Below are 19,397 nucleotides of genomic sequence, written 5' to 3' on the forward strand. Positions count from 1 at the left end.
CTAAAAGTCCCAAATCTTTAACAATTAAATTTTATTTTTTAATTAACAAAATTTTATTTTCCCTCCCATACCCTCCCATCAAAGGGGGGAAAACAAAATCCTTGTAACAAAGCATATTGGCTATTTCCAAAAAATGTCTTATTTTGCACTCTGAGTATGCCGTCTCTCTATCAAGACATGGGGTAGTAAGCTTTATCCTCTGGAGTCATGTGATTGGTCATTTCATCGATCAGACTTTTTAAGTCTTTCAAAGTTGCTTGTTTTTACAGTGTTGTAACTGTATAAATCGTTCTCCCTCTGAATCAGTTCATACAAATCTTATCAGGTTTCATGGAAATCAAACCCCTCATTGTTTTTATGAAAGCCCATCTCTTTTTCAGATGTCTAGACTCACCAACACCATCACGGAATACTGGTTAGAGTCCTGGACTAGGAGTCTGGGTTTAAATCCAACCTCTGGCACTGACAAGCTATGTGACAATGAGCAAATGACTGAATTTCTCTGAGCCTTGGCCTCCTCATCTGTGAGAATGGAGCATATGTCCAGCAGTATTGGGAGTGCCCCAGTCCAGCAGATCTGGGCCTGATGATCTCTGCTGCAGCCTCTGCATGCTTTAAAACCCTATCAGCTACTACAATGAGAAGATAGTAATAACCCTATAGAGACATTAAATTTCATCTTCTTTAGATAAAGCTCATCCTTTTAATGTCACCTTCTCTTTGTATTCTGACTCTTTCTACATGATAGCTATCATTCCCAACTTTGTATTATCTACAGATTTCACATAGGCAGGCTTTCTAGGAATTCATTCAAATCTGTGATTAAAGGACATGGGGCCAAAAAGAGATCCCTGGGACACTTGGCCACAAACCTGCCTCTAAGTCCTTTAATGGTGTTCTTTGGGTCTGGCCTCCCTGCCCTTCATGGCCAAGCTCAGGGTCCACTTTCCTTCATGAAATCTTGCTCATTTCTGTAGCCCTTAGTGCCCTTTCCTAGTACAGTGGAAGTAATACTGGCTCTGGAGCCACGGGGCCTGAGTTCAAATTCTCTCTGATGTTGGATGAGATCACTTTTGACGTTCCAGTTCTGGATCTATGAACTCTTAAAGCAATACACTTGGTATTTTGCTGGCTTGTGTGGCTAAAGGATACATGCTACCCATGCTACCAGATGGACAGGTCATTGAGTTAGTTCATCATGACATACATCTTATACAGCCCTGCAGCTGGATGGCAGTCTGGGCCAAGATTTGAATAAGAGAGTGGGTTGGATCATGTGTGGAAAATTGCACTATAGCAGTTCAGTTGCTAGTGATGCTGGGTGGCTGTGAAGCTTAGAACATGGCATGATGGCCAAGGAATCCAAACTATGGGTGGACCAAGAGACAATGAGTATAACCAGGCTGTGACGGGTACTCAACAAGGACTACATGGTGACAAGCAGCACACAAGAGACCAGACTAGGGAAGGACGCAGGCGACTTTATAGACCACCCTACCTGGATGACTTGCTATTATTTCTTACACACAAAATTCCATCATCTAATGCCATACGTTTGGGCAAGCTGGGCCCCATGCCTGGAATGCTCTCCCTCCTCCTCATCCTTTCTTAGAATCCCTTACTCCCCTCAAGGCCCAGCTTATGTCATCTCCTATGTAAGGCCCATCCTTAATTCCTCCCCTCCCCCATCAAAATACATACATGCATACATACATACATGTGTGTATGTATATACATACATTGTAATTACTTGTGTATTCTTTGTTTCCCCCTCAAATTATACATACGATATGTAGATATATTATAATTACTTATCTGTGGACACTTTATTCCCCTCTAAATTACATATATATATATATATACACACAAATATAGTAATTAATCTGTGCATACTTTGTCCCCCCAAAGTACATGTTTATGTATATATAGCTATATTGTAGTTACTTATCTATGTCCCTTGTTCCCCTCTCAAATTACATAGATATCTATATCCATATAGATATATTGTAATTAATCTGTGTGCACTTCGTTCTCACCAGTTAATATACTGTAAGTACTTATCTGTATATACATTGTTGCCCCCAAATTACATATAGCTATATTGTAATTACTTATCTCTGTATATCTTGTTCCCCTCCCCAAATTACATATATATGTATATACTGTAAGTACTTATCTGTGTACAATTTGTCCCCCTCCCCACTTCCTCACCCTCTTCTCCCACAGGGCGAAAACTCCTTGAGAGCAGGGAATGTGTCAAGTTTTTTTTTCCTTTGTATTATTCCCAGTAACTAGCAGAGTGCCTGCCTGGCACAGAGCAGTCACTTAATAAATACTTGTTGAATGAATAATGCAGTTGAATAGTTAGCTATGAAATATATTAAAAGAGCTAGAGGCAATCCTCCAGCATACTGAGTGGATAAACAGAGGATTTACAGCAGGATTTGGACCAGAGTCACCCAAGAGGAGAAGATCCAGACAGACTGCCGTGCTCTCTGAAGGGGAGAATCCTCATGTGATGAGCACATGGAACGCTTCAAGTTTTCTGGTGTTCATGTCGAGCTCCCCTGTAGTTACTTGGAATGAGGGAGAATGTCTTCTACTTTTCTTGCATTGTCTCCACCCTATCCATCTCCCAAGGTTTTTACCCCTGATAATCTGAAGTTTCTTCTAATTCTAAGAATCCCTATGAATTAGAGAGTGAAATTCAGGCTCTGAACAACTGGAGACCCAACCGAGAGGAAGCATCTCTGTGGGTCAAGCTTTCTAAGAGAGACACGCCCAGCTTATGCAAACCCAAGAGCTGACCTCTCTGTTGGGGATCCCATTTCCCTCCCCTTCCTGCTTCTATAGGCTTTGGGAGATGGGTCCTGGAGAGGGATCCAAGGAAGGAATTCTCTTGCCTCGCCCCCTCCTCCTCTTTCATGGAGAGACATTCACAACAGAACTGCTCGCCACCATAAGAAGGTCACAAGCACAACTCGGCTCTATCGTGCTAGTTCAGGTATTTATTCTGGGACCATTGCCATGGCTCCAAAAGGCTTCTGGTCACCAGGCTTCTTCTGTGCTATGCACTACAGTACTTGTGGTGTCGGAGCCCCCCACACATACATACATCCATGAGCCCCTTCAAGGGATAGATGGAGCTGGGAAAGTCACTCCTCCAGCCCAAACAAAACCTGGGGGATGCTGGCTCCCGTGATGGCCTTTCCCTGAGCTCCCAAGACCCTCTTTCACTCCTGAGGCAGGACAGGGAACCAAGCATCCAGGCAACATTCATACTGACCTAAGTGGGGTGGGGGCAGTGCCCCTGTCCACTGTCCCAGCCCCTTAAGCACGGGGTGGGAAAAGCTCTGGTCAGCTGCCAGCGGCTGACCGGGGCATAGAGGCAGAGAAGCAAGGGGAAGAGACATGGAAACTGCTTCCAGGAAGGAGGGAAGAAGGTGCCAGAAGTGAGAGCTGAGCAGACAAGGGCAGAGTTCAAAGGAAAGGGTTGGTGCCTGCCTGAGAAGAGGGGTTCAGGGGTCCCACTGCACCAGACATGGGGAGCAGGGGCTGAGGCAAGGTCCCAGGCAGCTGAGGGAAGGTGCCAGCCTGAGGGAAGACACTGACAGAGGCAGGAAGGGTCATTCCTGCTGGAACGCTGCTGAGTGGAAGGGGCAGAGAGGCGCTGTAGGTCATTGAGCCTACGGGAGCACCCACAGGCACTGAGGAGGCCAGATTGGGCCCTGGAGACCCTGTCCGCATCTGGTTGAGAGTTGGCTTGCACTGCTCACCCAAACTGAATGGGTTGGTTGGGGACGGGGCGCTGAGACCTGTTGGAGAAGAGAAAACAGATCAGAAAACAGAGAGGTCAAGCAGTTGAGGTCTGAGGCGGAGAAACTGGAGGCTAAGACTTAGATTTAATGGTGTGTGTGTGTGTGTGTGTGTGAGATACTGGCACAGACACCATGCATAGATTGGAAATGGAGACTTTGATTTGACAAGGGAGTAAATGGAAAAGCTGAGATGTAACTAGGGTAAGGTGACCAGATTGTTTTCTCGGGGTGTTGAAACTGAGAGGATGCTGAGTTCTTCCCCACTTCCTTGACAGCCACACCTGAGGTAAACTACTCCCCACCTCTGTGATATTGGCCATCTTGGAAGGCCCTTCCTCCGTTCACCGGCCAAGTTCCAGGGGAGTTCCCTTGCCTTGCTCCCACTTCTCCCATCCCCCTGGTGTCAACATTTCAAAGTATGGATCTGGGGGAAGAGGGTGACAGATGAGTGGAGTGGGAAGTAGGGGGAAGGGAGGAGGAAGCGTCATCTTTCTACTCTACCTGAAAGGAATGGGTTTCTTGTCTTCGTAGGTTGTGGAGCCATCACTAGTGAATCCAGGTTGACCAAGGAGGAGGCTGAGGGTCCCAGGAAAGACTCAGGGGTCTGGCAGGCTCGACCGTCTTTGCCTGCCTGAGTCAATGCCCCACCAAGTCCTCCCAGGTCAAAAGCATCTGGCTCCTTTGTGCCATTCTGCTTGGAGCTAGGGAGAGGGTCTCCAAAGAGGTCTAGGTCTAAAAAAAAAGTAGGAGGAGCTCAGATGCAGGGGAAAGAGAAGGCAGAATTGCAGCATCATGGATTTAGGCCTAGTCAAGGCCTCAGATCATCTAGTTCAATCCTTTTAGTCTATATATGAAGAAACTGGGGCTAAGAGAGCTTAAGTGACTTGTCTCTTCATCCTCATCATCATCACCATCACCATCACCATCATCACCATCACCATCATCATCATTATCATCATCATCATAGTTAATGTTCAGTCATTTCAGTGGTGACTGACTCTTTGTGACCCTATTTGGGGTTTTCTTGGCAGAGGTACTGGAGTGGTTTGCCATTTCCTTCTCCAACTCATTTTACAGATGAGGAAACTGAGGCAAATAGGATTAAGTGACTTGTCCAGGGTCACACGGCTAGGAAGTGTCTGAGGCCAGATTTGAACTCAAATCCTCCTGATTCTAGGGTTAGAGCTCTATCCACTGTGCCACCTACCTGCCCCACATTTTTTCATATTTTGCATACACATACATGTATGCATACATACATACATAGAATATATATACTCTATCCATTTTGCCATCTGGCTGTCCCATCAGCATCAAAACTAGCATTTATATAACACTTTGAAGTCATTATTATCCCCATTTTATAGGTAAGGAAACTGAGACCTAGTGCCAGAGCCCTGATTTAAACCCAGGTCCTCTGACTCTAAATCTAGAACCCCTTTCACTACAGCACAATGCCTCCCATAAGGGGAGGGATGGGAGTGTCAGAAAATAGGGTGTTTGAGATAGAGGGATCAGGGTGGGGCTCAGAGATTGCCAGGTCCAGGGTTCTGTTTGCTAGCAAACAGAGCTCTGGGCAAGGGGAGGGGCCCACCAGAGTCTCTCACCCAAGTTGCCTGGCTACACTCATCAGGGCTCCACTGCTATCAGCTGTGCCTCACTTCCCCCTCCCTCCTGGTCCCCCCCATCCCATTCCTTCATTCCTGGAGCCCTCTCATTATTACCACCACCACCACACACAATCAGCCGCTCTCCTTTAGCTTACCAGGGCTGCCAGATCGCACGGAGGGGAGGGCCTGGACACTCTCTGACCCCTCTCTGGCCTCTGTTGATTCTGGAAGTTTGGCAAATAAGTCAAAGGCTGAACCACCTAGAGCTGCTGTGGTGGGGAAGGGGCAGAAGGACAGACAGGGAGGAAGAGGACAAATGGGTCTGCACCCTCCCAAGAAATGAATGAGGTATTCTCCTTTCTGGGGGCAAAAATAAGATCTGTCCTATAGAGGACTCAATATACACCACCTCTTCCTGTCCCTTGCCCTAGAGACTCCTCACTCATTGAAGGCAGAGAGATTTAAACCCCAGGAGCCAAGTCTCCGGGATCAGGGATGGAGCCAGAGTCATGAACCCTCTCGTCCCACCTCCCACCTTCAGACTGGATGGTTTAGGAGGCCAACAGGCTTTCACTTACTGGGAGTGCTGGGGGTGTCCAAGGTAGCTCCCCAGGGATCTGTTCCTGTGCCAGAGGGTTTGTGTTGGGGGGAATCCTTCACCCAGGGATCCATGGAAAGGGGGGGCCCAGGCGTCCGTCTCCAGGGTTCCGAAGATGAGAGCATAGATGGCAAGTCCCAAGGCTGGCTACGGGACAGAGGATCCCCAGAGGGGGCTGGAGACCAAGGGTCTGCAGAGGGTCCCCAAGAGGAACCGGCAGGCTCCACAGTTGGCCTGAGACCTAAAATGAGAACAGCACTGACACACTGTCATTTTCTTTCCCCGCCCCCAGCTGCTTCTCTCCATCCCACATCTCATCCTTTCTCCCTCCCTCATTACTCTCCTGGTCACCTTCCTTATCAGAGAGGACATGGTAACCAACCATGGATTGGGCAAACTGAGACACTACGTAGGAAATCTGGAGCCTTCCATCTCCCTTCTGATCACTTAGATTCCTACCAGGGAAGGTCCCTAAGAGGGGGAGGAAGGAAGAAAAGGAAAACAGAAATAGAGAGCTAAAAGAGGAAAATGGGGGAAGGTCTACCCAGAGACTGGCTATGGAGGGAGAGATTATCTCTAGGTCCCAGGGAGTAAGGGTATGTGTGTCTCTCCCAGGACCTGACCACCCCACCTGGAATATCCCATGGGTCAGCAGAGCTGTGTGTGGAAGGTGGAGCTGGTCCTGGTCCAAAGATATCAGCAAGGTCCAGGATGGAAGACTACAAAGAAGGACAGTGAAGACACGTTTGAGCACCCTGGGAGTGGGAGCTCCTGGCTCCAGTAGGGGGCAGAGTCACAGAACCTCAGCCTCTCTTATTCATTCAATTCCACTATTTGATTAAATACTTCTACTGTACATTCTGGTGGAAGAGTAATTTCCAACCCTTTCCTGTCCTGTCCTCTCTGTTTCCATCCTCTCCCTTCCCATCAGCAGGGGAAGGCAGGATGGTTAGCAGAAAGATCCTAAGGTCATAGGGCCTAGAGCTGGAAGAAATCATCTGGTCTAACCCCCTCATTTTCTGAGGAAAACTGACCCCCAGAAAGGGGAAATGACTTGCCTAACAAAGCTCTTTCCACATAAGACTCCCAGTCATCGTTATGTATCACTCCCTTTTACATTCTCTACTGTCCAGCCAAACTAGTCTTCTTGTTGGGCTATGCTTATGGTAGTACATCTCCAAGATCCATGTCCTTACACAGGCTCTCCATCCATCTCCTACATTTGGAAAGCACTGCCTCCAACTCTAGAATCTTATTTGCTTCAAAATCTACCTCCTACATGAAGTCTTTTCTGCCCCCCCCAGCTGCTAGTGCTTCCCCCTCCATATTATAGATTTTATTTATATGTGTGTATGTGTATATATGTATGTATGTGTATGTGTGTGTGTATATACATACACACATATATTTGGAGGCAATCAGGGTTAAATGACTTTCCCAGGGTCACACAGCTAGTAAGGATTTGAGGCCAGATTTGAATGTAGGTCCTTCTGATGCCAGGGCTGGTGCTCTATCCGCTGCACCACCTAGCTATCCCAGAATTTTCTATATTTTGACAAATACATATATATATATATATATATATAATATGTGTGTGTGTGTGTGTATATACACATATAATATTTATGTGTATTATTGCCCTTATATAATGTAAGCTCCTTGAGGGCAAGGACTGTTTCCTTCTTTGTTTTAGTATCCCAAGGGCATAGCATACAACAGACACTTAAAAAATGCTTACTGATCACCCAGGACATCCCTAGGCTGGTTTAGGGCTTCAGGGAAAGTCATAGCATGAACCCCCTTACTTTAACATTTTTATATGAGGGAAGAATCTGGTTGAAATCGGTATCAAAGATGGCCTCTAGGGGAAAAGATTCACAAAAAGTTCTAGTTTAGCCAGAGGAAGACTTGGAGAGGGGTCGTTGTTGAGAGGTAAGCAGAAACTCAACATTGCCTTAACTTGTATGTATAGAACACCCCCCCCCCCCCCCCCCGCCCCAGACACCTACAGCTGACTGATACTTCTTTTTTCCACCTATTCTCCTCTTGATTGTCACCAACCCAATCCAGTAGTATAACAGACATCGAGGGTCATAAAAGCCAGACCTAGAATGGGGCTCAGTAGTCATGAGAAGGTCCAACCTTCTCATTTTACTATGGAAAACATCAAGAGGCCCAGAGCGGGGCAGTGTCTAAGGTTACACAATGAGTAGAACTTGGACTAGGGTCCAGTCAGCTGAGGGTCCTCTCCATTAGAACTTAGGTAATGTAGTACCCCCAGAGCCTGAATGGAGCCTGGGGCAGTCAACTTTGTCATACCTGAAGGATGGTACTACCCTTAACCTGACCCTCTGGCCCCTTCTGCTGTCCCTCATGACTGCTACATCCCTTTGTCCCTCAATTCCTTATTTCCCCCTCCCAGCATGCTTCCCCACCTCCATAGGCTTCCATCCCTTCACAAACCTGGCTGGTTTTCAGTTTCTCTCCTTCCTTTTCCTCCTTTCTTTCGGGGTCCTGGTCCCGCCGACCATGGCCCCCAGTGCCTTTGGGTAAGGGGGAGTCATCTCCCCTCCAGGACCTCACCTCCTGCAGTTGGGACAGATTGGTGGTGGGGCAGGGGGAGCAACCAGCTAAGTTTGGGAGCCATGGGGACTCTGGGACCCAGGGCCCTAGAACCCAGGGCATCCAATGTTAGGCTAAGGAGAACGCTCAGCTCCCCAGAGGATCCACCAGGAGCCTGCAGACACGAAGAGAAAGCAGGGGTGGGGGTGGGGAGATGAGGGCAGGGAGGGTGGCAGGGGAAAATCCAGGCTAGGTGACAGAGTGGTTAAGGAGCCAGGCGGGAGCGAGAAGGAGCTGGAGAGACACCAAGTGAAACCGAGAGGAGCCCTGTTAGTGCCCAGAAGCACCAGCACCAGCACCAGTCCCAGAGTAGGATCTGGGGGCTCCGCTACCTTCTCATGCTCCTGCTGGCTCAGGCGCAGTGCCAGCTGCAGCTGCAGATCCTCGTCCCTGTGGGAGGCTGGAGGGACCGGCTGCTGGGGATGAAGGAGAAGAGAGTGAAATGGATGCTCCCCTACTTGGCTCAGCTCACCTTCCCCCACCCTTTCAGTTCTCAGTCTTGGACAAGGGGGCTGGAGGGGGTGGGCAGAGAAAGGAAGGACAGAGGGTAGGAGACCTGGGACGAAAAAGCAGCAAGGGGACAGGGCAGTGGTAGGGGACAAATGGGGCTGAGGGAGGACAGCCAAAAGAGATGGGGCAGAGTGAAATAGGGGCAGGAGGAAAGTGGGAGATGGGGCTGGAAGAAGGTGGAAGATGGGGCAGGTGAGATATGGGACAAAAGGGAAAATGGATGATAGGATAGGAAATATGGTGTCTAGGGAACCTGGACAGGGAGAGAAAAAAGATGGACGGTGAAGGGAAACAGGACACAGGGATGATAGAGGAGAAATAGCCTTGGGGGGCAGAGGGGATTTCAGACAAGTAGTATTAGGGCAGAGGGAAAGTGGGAAAGAGAAAAGAACAGAGGAAGAGCTGGGCTACAGTCCTGTGATGTCAACTGCCCAAGCCCCAGGCTAATGGAAAGGGGAAAAAAAAGTGTATTCGCACATTATTTTGCATACATTTGCAAGTTTTATGTGTCAAAATGCTCCCTTCCCACCCCTTAAATCTTCCTCTTTCTACGGAATGCATCTGAACCCTTGCTGGGTGAACATAGGAAAGAAGCCATTCCACACTGTACTTAAGTGTGCTCAGCTTTGACAGGTGGGATCTGCAAAGGGAAATGTAAAGCCCTGGGGTGTGGATGGGGAGGAAGAGTCCCACAAAAGATGCTAGAGTTATTTCCTCTTGTGGTCTTCTTAGGGAGGAGATGTACCCTAAGGCACTTTGCCGCACTATATCCATGTCCAGAGAGCCCAAGGAGGCACCCTTGATATACCCCAAGTATACCCCTCCCTCTGTCCCTACAGGTGTGTCCCCCTCCCCCCATGAGTCCTTTAGGATCATGAAGACAGGCAGAGAGAAGAAACTTGCAGAGACAAACCAGCTCAGGTTTGCTAGGGCCCTCCCCTTGGGTGGTTCAAACAGAAGCTAGGGAGGACCAGGGTCCTTCAGCCCTTTAACCCTTCAAAGTGGCTCTAGCTCTTTTCCTTCAGGAAAAGCCTCTAAGCCAGAGAGTCCAACAGCAGAAGGAATTAGGCAGATGGGTACTCACTGGGCACACTTGGGATTGAGGGCACATGGGGTTGGGGCTACTCCAATCTACAAAACACATGGACCTAGCCTGGTTCCATCTGTGACAGTCACCTTCTGGCTGTAACACGGTACCTAGTGGCCTTAGCACTCTAAGCTGGGCCCTGCCCATAAAGCTGGTGCTTTCTGACTGCATCTGTCAGACAGGGGCTGGCCTTACCTTTTCAGGGCAGAGCCTTAGCCTCATGGCCTAAGGGCCATGTCTATACCCCCTTCACACACACATACACATCAAATCCTATTGATCCCATGATGACATTACCTTCTCTGCCTCTTCCCGGCTCATGGCCAGCGCCAGCTGCAGCTGTAGCTCCTCCTCTCCTGTTGTCTGAGGTCTAGCTTGCTCCAGGTCGGAGGTAAATCGAGGAGATGAGGATGAGGCTGGAACAGGGAATAAAGGTTTCAGACTCTCCAAATCCTTGTTATATTCAAAATGTTCAGGATACATCTTGAAACAGGGAGGTCTGAGTTGGAGTAGGTGAAGGAAACTCCACAGTGTCAGATTTGAGGTCAGGTAAGACCTGGGTTCAAATCCCACCTCCTACACTTAATAGCTGTGTGATCACTGGTAGGTCACTTAATCTCTGTGACTGACTTTCCTCATTTGTAAAATAGAGATAATAACACGGGTAGTACCAACCTTGGGGCAGCAAGTTAGGTGGTGTGGTGGATAGAACCCTCAGCCTGGAGTCATGAAGACTCATTCATCTTCCTGAATTCAAATCTGGCCTCAGACACTTATTAGCTGTGTGAACCTGGGCAAGTCACGTAAGCCTGTTTGCCTCAGTTTCCTCATCCATAAAATGACCTGTATAAGGAAGTGGCAAACCACTCCATCATCTTTGCTAAGAAAATCCCAAACTTAGAAAGAGTCAGATATGACTAAAATGACTGAACAACAACAGAAGTACCTACCTCAGACAGCTGCTATGGGAATCACAGGCAATAGTGAATTGAAAGCACTATATAGATGCCCTCTATTATAATGTTGTTGTTATCTTTCTCGGAAGAAGTTTCAGTAGAAAAAAAATTGAGAAAAGTTGTTAGCCCACCACTATTTTACATTCAGTGTTCTGCAGACAACTAGGCAGGTGGATAAAGTAACTGTCCTTTATAATTGAATAAGAGTATTGGGGTATAAGTTTATCCTCTGTAGAAAGCATCTTCAGGTCAACTCCAGTGACAGATTGGATGGCAGGGATGATCTGTGCCTCATCCTGGTCTCACACAGTTTTAATTTCTTCAGCTAGATCTCTATGTTTTAAAAGCTTTTCATTCCATATAGTTTGGAGAGCATGAATATGACATAATGACATCCATTAAAAACACTGTTCTAGTTTTTATGGATCAATGTTAGGTCCAGGAGGTTGGGGGCAACCATTCTGTCTGTTAAGATGCTCTAGATTCAGTACAGTTTATTGGCTGATTTCTCTACATAATTTTATTTTTTTCTCTTTTAGAGTTGTGAATTTGTAGAACGGAGATTTGTCATGTTAAAAAAGTATAATGTCCCTAAACTTACACTCAAACTCAGAAATTGGGCCTCACTGGGCCACTGCCACTTTGGGTTCAAAGGGTATATCTCTGTGAAGTCATCTATCTAAAACTCTAACTCATGAGCGCCAACTGGTGTGATTTCCCCATTAACGGGCAAAATTAACTGTTTATAGAAATGAAGACAAAATTAACTTAAAAGTGATGTATAGTAAGAATAGCTATAAAACTTCCTCTCCCTTCACCCCCCGCCATAATAGGGAGCACTTTCCCACAAACATACACAGCATCTGTTGGAAGGACGAGCCCAGAACACCGGTGTTAAGGCACACATTGTAGGAAATTTGCACAGCCAAGCAGCCAAGTCAGTTTGCGCAGGGGTTCAAGGCTTCCTGCTTCTTGCTCTACCCTTATGCTGCTCCGTGATGGGCCCCACCTCTGTGTTGGGTAAGTCGCACCACTCTTGGGCTAGACTTACTGCTCATGGGGCATGGTCGCTACCAGGTGGACATCGGAGGCTTGCTCCTCCTGGGCAACTGTCTTCTCTACCTCTTCCAACTTTAGGTTCGGCCACAGTCCTTAGCTGTGGTACTGCTGTGTTCTTTTGGAAACAATAGGCACCTAGTATTGGTAGAAACTCTGCTCTCTCAGGACTGCAATTCTCAGGCTGGTTACCTACCAGCCGTGAATTTTAGCCTTTTTTTCTTGAGCTTACTCCAATTACTGGATGGGGTGATTCCCTCAGGGTGTTGTTGTCGTTGTTGTTGTTGTTGTTGTTGTTGTTGTTGTTGTTGTTGTTGTTGTTGTTGTTGTTGTTGTTCTTCTTCTTCTTCTTCTTCTTCTTCTTCTTCTTCTTCTTCTTCTTCTCCTTCTTTTTTGGTTTGTTTTTGCTAGGCAATGAAGTGACTTGCCCAGGGTCACACAGCTAGGAAGTGTCAAGTGTCTGGTCCGAGACCTGCATTTGAACTCAGGTCCTCCTGACTCCAGGGCCGGTGCTCTATCCACTGTTCCACCTAGCTTCCCGGATGGCTGGTAGTTCTGCTAGAAAAATTGAGAGGGGGGAGGGAGAGAGGAAGACCTACCCCCTTGCCCTCAGTGATTCCCTCTCAGGGGCTGAGTTCTTCCTCCCCTTGAAGTGACAGATTATCTTTTAAGGGTCACCAAGGGGTGTGTCCATCTTCTTTCATCCAATGAAGTTGCCCCTTCCATTTCATTCGGAGAAAGGTGCTCATACTTTGTAATGGCATCACTGAATGTTGGCCAAACCTTTCATCTGTGATTACATCAGCTGAGCTGGAAGGGGAGGGGGACCGAATCCCCCTTTTACAATAGAAAAAAAGTAAGTTTCTGGTGTATAATTCTAGCCTCCTCGTTGTATCTTTCTAGGTAGCTAGTAGGTGATAAACTTTTGCAGCCTTCACTGATACCTTGTCATTTCTGTCAATGCATTATATAATCTGCATTGCTCAATACATCAGGGCTCCTTAAGAGTAACCTTGCTTAAGTTTTTGTGGTGATGATCTGATCCTGAATCACTCGTATAAACCCCTTCATTTATAACAATAAACCTGCCTGACTCAGCCATTTCTCTTACACTGCTTTCTCAACATTATTCTAGTCACCAGGTCATGGCTTGCTAGATACTTGAAAGGTGCTATTTTTTTTTTACAGTTGGCAGGGACTATTTCCTTGCTTGAGTGATATTGATCATGTTTCGTAAGTATAACTCTACTGTGATTTTTGGAGTGGTAATGATGCCGTTCTGAATTAATACCACTCCACCCATCCATTTCTAAAAACTAATCCCTATCACTCGGCCACTTTTCTGATGGTTCTTTGAGTCTCTGTCAAAAAGTGGTTGGCAGATTCACAGTGATGTTGCTTTTAAAGGGCCTTTATATTTCCATTCTTGGATCTTAGCGGCTTCATAGGTTTCTTCTTTTGGTTGCATTAGACAAATCCAGTGGTAAATACTCATTAGAAGCTTTTACTATTGCTCAGTGACATCATATCTGCTTGTTCCAAAAATATTTCTGTAGGTTTCTGACCAATTTCTCATGTGCATTAAGGACATCTATCAATTTTTTTTCTCCTTTTTTTTCCTATGAGAAAGTGTTATTTTCAATAACTGCCTTAGGAAGTCGCACTCCAGGTTTCATTAATATAGAATGGGCTTTTGTTGGGATACTTCTTCAATCTGTTATGGTCCATTTTTATAGTTCCAAAAGTGTACATTAAGACTGATGTTGAAGAATTGTTAATTGCTTCAAATACATTCTTCTCATTTAAGCTTTGACTTCAAGATGCCAGTGAATCTCTTAAGATTCAGCCATAGCCTTCTTGCTTGATGAATTATTATTTTTGTTATTATTGCAATTATTATTTTCAAGAAGACACAGTAGTATATTAGAAAAAGTATCAGACTAGCAGTCAGAAGACTTGGGATCTAATCCTAACACTATCACTCACTAGCTATGTGGCCATGAGCTAGTGGCTTACCCTGATGTCAGTTTCTGAGTTGGGGAAGATAATACCCTTTCCTTCCTCCTTCACAAGATTGTTGTGAGGAATAAAGGAGATAATGTAGAACTGTACTAACTGAATCCACGATAAATTTATGTTATCTAATTTCAAATAAGCCTTCACTGGAGTAAGACAATCTTATTTACTTCTCCCTATTTGGTTCTCTGTCCCACTCACTACAACAGCCATTCCAAACCTCATCTCACTGTCCCACTCTACACCACTCCATCTTTTTACACTCTCAGCTGAGGACTTCACCTTATCCTTTACTGAGAAAACTGAGACTATTCGAAATAAGTTCCCTCCTCTCCTCCTCATCTCACAACTCCTTGACACCACCCCCTAGTATGTCCTTGTTAACTTCACTTTCTGGGACAGAGGTAGTCCTTCTTGCCATGACTAATTCTTCTACTGTTGTTGTCGTTCAGTCGTTTCAGTGATGTCTGACTCCTCATTGACCCCCTTTGGAGTTTTCTTGGAAGAAATACTGGAGTGGTTTGCCATTTCCTTCTCCAACTCATTTTACAGTTGAGGAAACTGAGGCAAATAGGGTTAAATGACTTGCCCAGGGTCACACAGCCAGTAAGTATCCTTTCATATGTACGCTCAATCCCATTCCCTCTCATCCCTTCCAGCATATTGACTTTACTATCATTCCCCTTTTTTGATTTGCACTCTCTCCTTATATGCTGGTTCCTCCCTGCTGTTTACAAACATGATCATCAACTCCATCTTTAAAAAAACAAACAAACAAAAACCTTCACTAGGTCCTACTCTGTTCACCAGGTATTGTCCTATATCCTTCCTCCCTTTCTTAGCCAAACTCCTTGTAAAAGCTGCATAGACATATATAATCTATATCAAGTTGCTTACCATCTTAGGGAAGATGGAGGTCAGACAGGGAGGAAGAAAATGTAGAACTCAAAATTTTATTAAAAAATGAATGTTAGGCTCAGATTCTTAAGATCTGGCCTGCGTACATTAGCAATACAAATGCTTAGATTCCTTAAGAGTCTGGTCAATATGGCAGATTCTTTAAATCTCATCCACCCCCGATTAATGTTCAAGTAAGCCTTGTCTTTGGCTGAAAAAAAAATGAATGCTAAAAATTGTCTTTTTATGTATTTGGAAAATACTATTTTTTAAAGAAAAAGTTGCATACATACTGGTCATCTATACTTCATCTTCTGACTCTTTTCTAAACCCTCTGCAATCTGGCTTCCAAACTTATCACCCAAGGGGAGCTGCCCTGTCTCCAAAGTGACCAATAACCTCTTAACTGCCAAATCTAATGTCCTATTTTTAACCCTCATCCTTCTCAACCTCTCTGCGGCATTTGACACTGTTAACCTCCTTCTCTTTTTGGATACTTGCCTCTCTGGCGTCTGTGATATACTCTCTCTTAGTTCTCCTACCTTACTATAAGTCCACTTCTCCTTAGTTTCTTTTGCTGGATCTTCAACTACATCATGACCCCTAAAGGGGGTTATACCCTAAGGCTCCGTCCTGGGCCTTCTCTCTTCTTTATTTTCTCACTAGATGACCTCATCAGCTCCCCCAGGTTTGATTATAATCCTTATCTGGATCATTCCCAGATCTCTATATCCAGCCCTAGTCTCTCTCTCCTGAGCTGCAGTCCTGCATTACCAATTACCTGCCAGATAATTTTCTGTGTATCCCATAGGCATCTCAAACACATATCCCCCTAATCCACCCTTTTAACTTTCCCATCCTTCTAGTCACCCATGTTCACTACCTTGATACTACCCTCAGCTCCTCACTTTCACTCACCCCACACATCCAGCCAGTTGCCAAATCTTGCTGTTTCTATCTCACCTCAAGTACCACCACCTATGTATTAGTCTTTCCTGATTCTTTCTCCCTCCACCCCCCATGACTTTTCCACCCAAGGTGACCCTTTATCTGCTTTATCCGTATGATTTTGGTTCATCCCACACTAGGATTTAAGCTCCTTGAGGGCAGGGACTACATCACTTTTGTCTTTGTCTACCTAGAACCAAGCATACGGTCTGGCACAATTTAAATGCTTGATGACTGACTGATGAAAATACCTTGATTCAATTCAACAGATATTTATTAAGTGCCTGCTGTGTGCACCACAAAAGGATGGATAATAACAACTACAACACTTTAGGGCTTACAAAGTACTTTTCACTTAACTGCCCAAGGCATAGTATAAGTATTATTATCTTCATTTTACAGATGAAGAAACTGAGGTTCAGAGAAGTTGAATGATGTACCCAGAGATCATAAAACTAGTATCAGATCTGGGACTCAATTACAGGACTTTTTTTTTTTTAAACCTCCATGCACTATGTTCTCTGCACCACACCACAGCTATGTGTAATTATATCCAGACCTGTGATTTCATTGCTACTTTCTCCAAGGATTCAGATTAGCAACTCACCTGCAACTTTTTGTCTTAAGGAGTTGTCTATGGTCATATAGCTAATATGTGTCAGAGGTAAAACTTGAACCCAGGTCTTGCCAGCTCCAGAGCCTCTCTCCATTATATGTGATTATTATTTGTAATGGATTTTTTTTGTTTGTGATTTGTTTTTTTTGTTTTGTTTGGGTTAAGTGACTTGCCCAGAGTCACACAGCTAGTGAGTGTTATGTGTCTGAGACTGGATTTGAACTCAGGTCCTCCTGACTCCAGGGCCGGTGCTCTATCCCCTGCGCCACCTAGCTGCCCCTGTAATGGATGTTTTTACAATGACATTTCAACCCACTGGAGAGCTACAGGGAGCCCCAGAACTCACAGAAAAGAGAAATAGATTAGTGAGACACCTGGGAATGGAGAGAGTTGTATGTAGGTACACAGATCTCAACACTCCCATTTCCTCTTTTTCTGCCCTTGAAAGAGACTTCTAGTTGGCCTTTTCTTCCCCCCTTCCTTCCCCACTTCTAAGCAGCTGAGAACAGAGAAACAAAAATTAAGAGCTGCTGGTGGGACAGGTGGCTGACACCAGGACCTGCTCACTATTGCCTTCTGTCGCCACTAAGCTGCTGCCTCTCAAGCTGGGAGTGCTAGAAACAGAGTTGGGACAGATCCTGGAAAGCTGCCATGACATCCGAGGCTCTGGGATGGAGACCATGGGTAGAGATGTGACAAGGCAGACCAGTGACCAGGGGAAGAAAATGGCTTGGCAGCTACCATGACATTGTAAATGTTGGTGAGATCAGACCAGGACACTAGACCCAGACCTATGCAGTGCTTTCCCAGTTCTCCATGGGTGGGCAAAGTCAACCCTGGTGGGATCTAAACTTGAAATCCCTTCCCTTTCCTATGACCTAGAGACTGGGAGGATGCTTGTACGAGGGGAACATGAATGGGTGAAGTTATCTATGAGTGGGGGCACTTGGTAGTTGCTTGATGAGTTACTTTATTATTTTGCTGTTATTATCGTTGTTATTTTAAAAATTGGGTCTCCCTAACTTGCCCAGGCTGGAAGGGGATGGGTTGAGCCCAATGTTGATCATCACAGAAGTTCTGACTTGCTCTGTTTCTGACCTGGGCCATTTTGCTCCTGCTTAGGCAGCCTGGTTGTGCCTGCTGCGAGGGGTGTATCACATGTGGACCAGACAGTGCAGACACACCATTGATTTTAGCCCTACTACAGCTCAGAACTCCCAAGCTCAAGCAATCCACCAACCTCTGCCTCCAGATGTATACTGCCATGCCTGGCTACTTGACTATGTTTAAAGAAACCATGTGAGCACAGTGTTGACTGCTTGGGTAATACACATATAGAGGTTTAGGCCAATTGAAGGAAATCTTGAAGACAAGGGATCCCATAATTCTCATACTTCAGAGTAACATTCCATTTTCTTTTCTCTTAGATTGAATTTTGAAAAACAGCTACCAAGAGTGAATAAATCTGTCTAGCCAAGAAATTGAGGAAGAGATCTCTCATACAAACTGGAAAAACCAACTTCCCTCTCTCCCTGGGTCCATGGCTGGAGCAGAGTGCCACCTGACGGAAAGATTACATAACAAAGTCCCTTCCTGGTTAATTAATTAGTTAAGTGACAGCCTGCTCTTGTGTTGGACTGTAGGAAGCAGGGTATAAGCCAGGTGTGGATTATTGCTGCTGCATCCATCCCCCGGCACAACAACTAATTGTTCATATAGCCAGCTTTACTGTCACATTATTTTTATTCCCCCAGTAGGGACCTTGACCTGAACAAAACCTTCATTTCAAGGTTCCCCCCTCCCCATCCTATCTTCTTGCTAAGCCTGACCCCTCACTCACAGTTGTAGGAAGAAGGGGATCCTCTGGTCCGGCTGAACTCGTCCCCATAATGGGAGGACCGGCGACCATAGCTCAACTGCCCGCTGCCAATGCCAGAGCCCTCTAGGGCCATGCGTTCCTTCGTCTTGAGTGCGTGGGTCCTTTCCTGCTTCAATCGTTCCTCATCCTTGAGCAGCCCCATCACCTGCTTGACCTTCTCTCGAACATTGATGCCCTGATCCTTGCCATCTCGATCCACATACTGGAAATCCTTGAGGGTCTGAATGGTGTAGAGGTTCTCTCGACACTGGTGGGCTACTTTATCAGAGCCAGTCTTCAGCAAATAGTCCAACAGGGTCAGAGCCTTGTATACATGGCGCCAGTTCTTCCCACTATCATTGAGCCGCCTCCAGATCATGCCCATAACCTCAGCGAAGGCCACGGTATTAAAAGTCAGGTCAGCGATTTCTGACATGAGGGTGCTTGGTGGGCCCCAGGGATCATTGCTGGTTGCTTCACGTACCTTAATTTCTGCTTCTGAATAATTATGCACGATATTCTTTACCTGCCGTCTCAGAGCTGAAGTTGTCATGGCTGGGGGTACTGGGGATGGGTGTCCCCTCCCCCAGCCAGAAAGGAAGCACTGAGGGCAAGAGGTTAATATTCACAGGCTCTGATCCCAAGAAATTCGTGGACAGAGAATGTTGGTCTCAGTAGGAATGGGACCGTTGCTGTGGATGGCTCTTCATGGATCTGAAAAAAGTGGGTAACGTGATGGTCAGGACTCTAGACACAATATCCCAGGCCCCTGGTGAGTTTTCATCTACAACTACTTTTTTTTTTT

General features: G+C 46.0%; 1 protein-coding gene across 5 annotated transcripts; it reads right to left on the reverse strand.

Moving 5' to 3' along the window:
* Window positions 1-2,981: 2,981 nt before the first annotated feature.
* Window positions 2,982-19,318, reverse strand: LOC114040493 (epsin-3-like). Of its 5 annotated transcripts, none has more exons than XM_027858617.1 (9): window positions 18,575-19,318; window positions 10,543-10,661; window positions 8,981-9,061; window positions 8,490-8,612; window positions 6,658-6,745; window positions 6,007-6,267; window positions 5,584-5,694; window positions 4,320-4,550; window positions 2,982-3,815 (listed from the first exon to the last, which is right to left on the reverse strand). In XM_027858617.1, the coding sequence occupies exons 1-9, from the start codon at window positions 19,143-19,145 to the stop codon at window positions 3,481-3,483; spliced, it is 1,920 nt and encodes a 639-aa protein (XP_027714418.1). In that variant the 5' UTR covers window positions 19,146-19,318; the 3' UTR covers window positions 2,982-3,480. The 5 variants fall into 5 exon arrangements, with proteins under 5 accessions (XP_027714418.1, XP_027714415.1, XP_027714419.1 ...); XM_027858614.1 differs by having other exon boundaries at window positions 5,584-5,697; XM_027858618.1 differs by having other exon boundaries at window positions 5,584-5,652; window positions 8,981-9,064.
* Between the last annotated feature and the right edge of the window lie 79 nt (window positions 19,319-19,397).

The sequence above is a fragment of the Vombatus ursinus genome, unplaced genomic scaffold (assembly GCF_900497805.2).
Source record: "Vombatus ursinus unplaced genomic scaffold, bare-nosed wombat genome assembly UNPS02013241.1, whole genome shotgun sequence".
Classification (NCBI taxonomy): Eukaryota; Metazoa; Chordata; class Mammalia; order Diprotodontia; family Vombatidae; genus Vombatus; species Vombatus ursinus.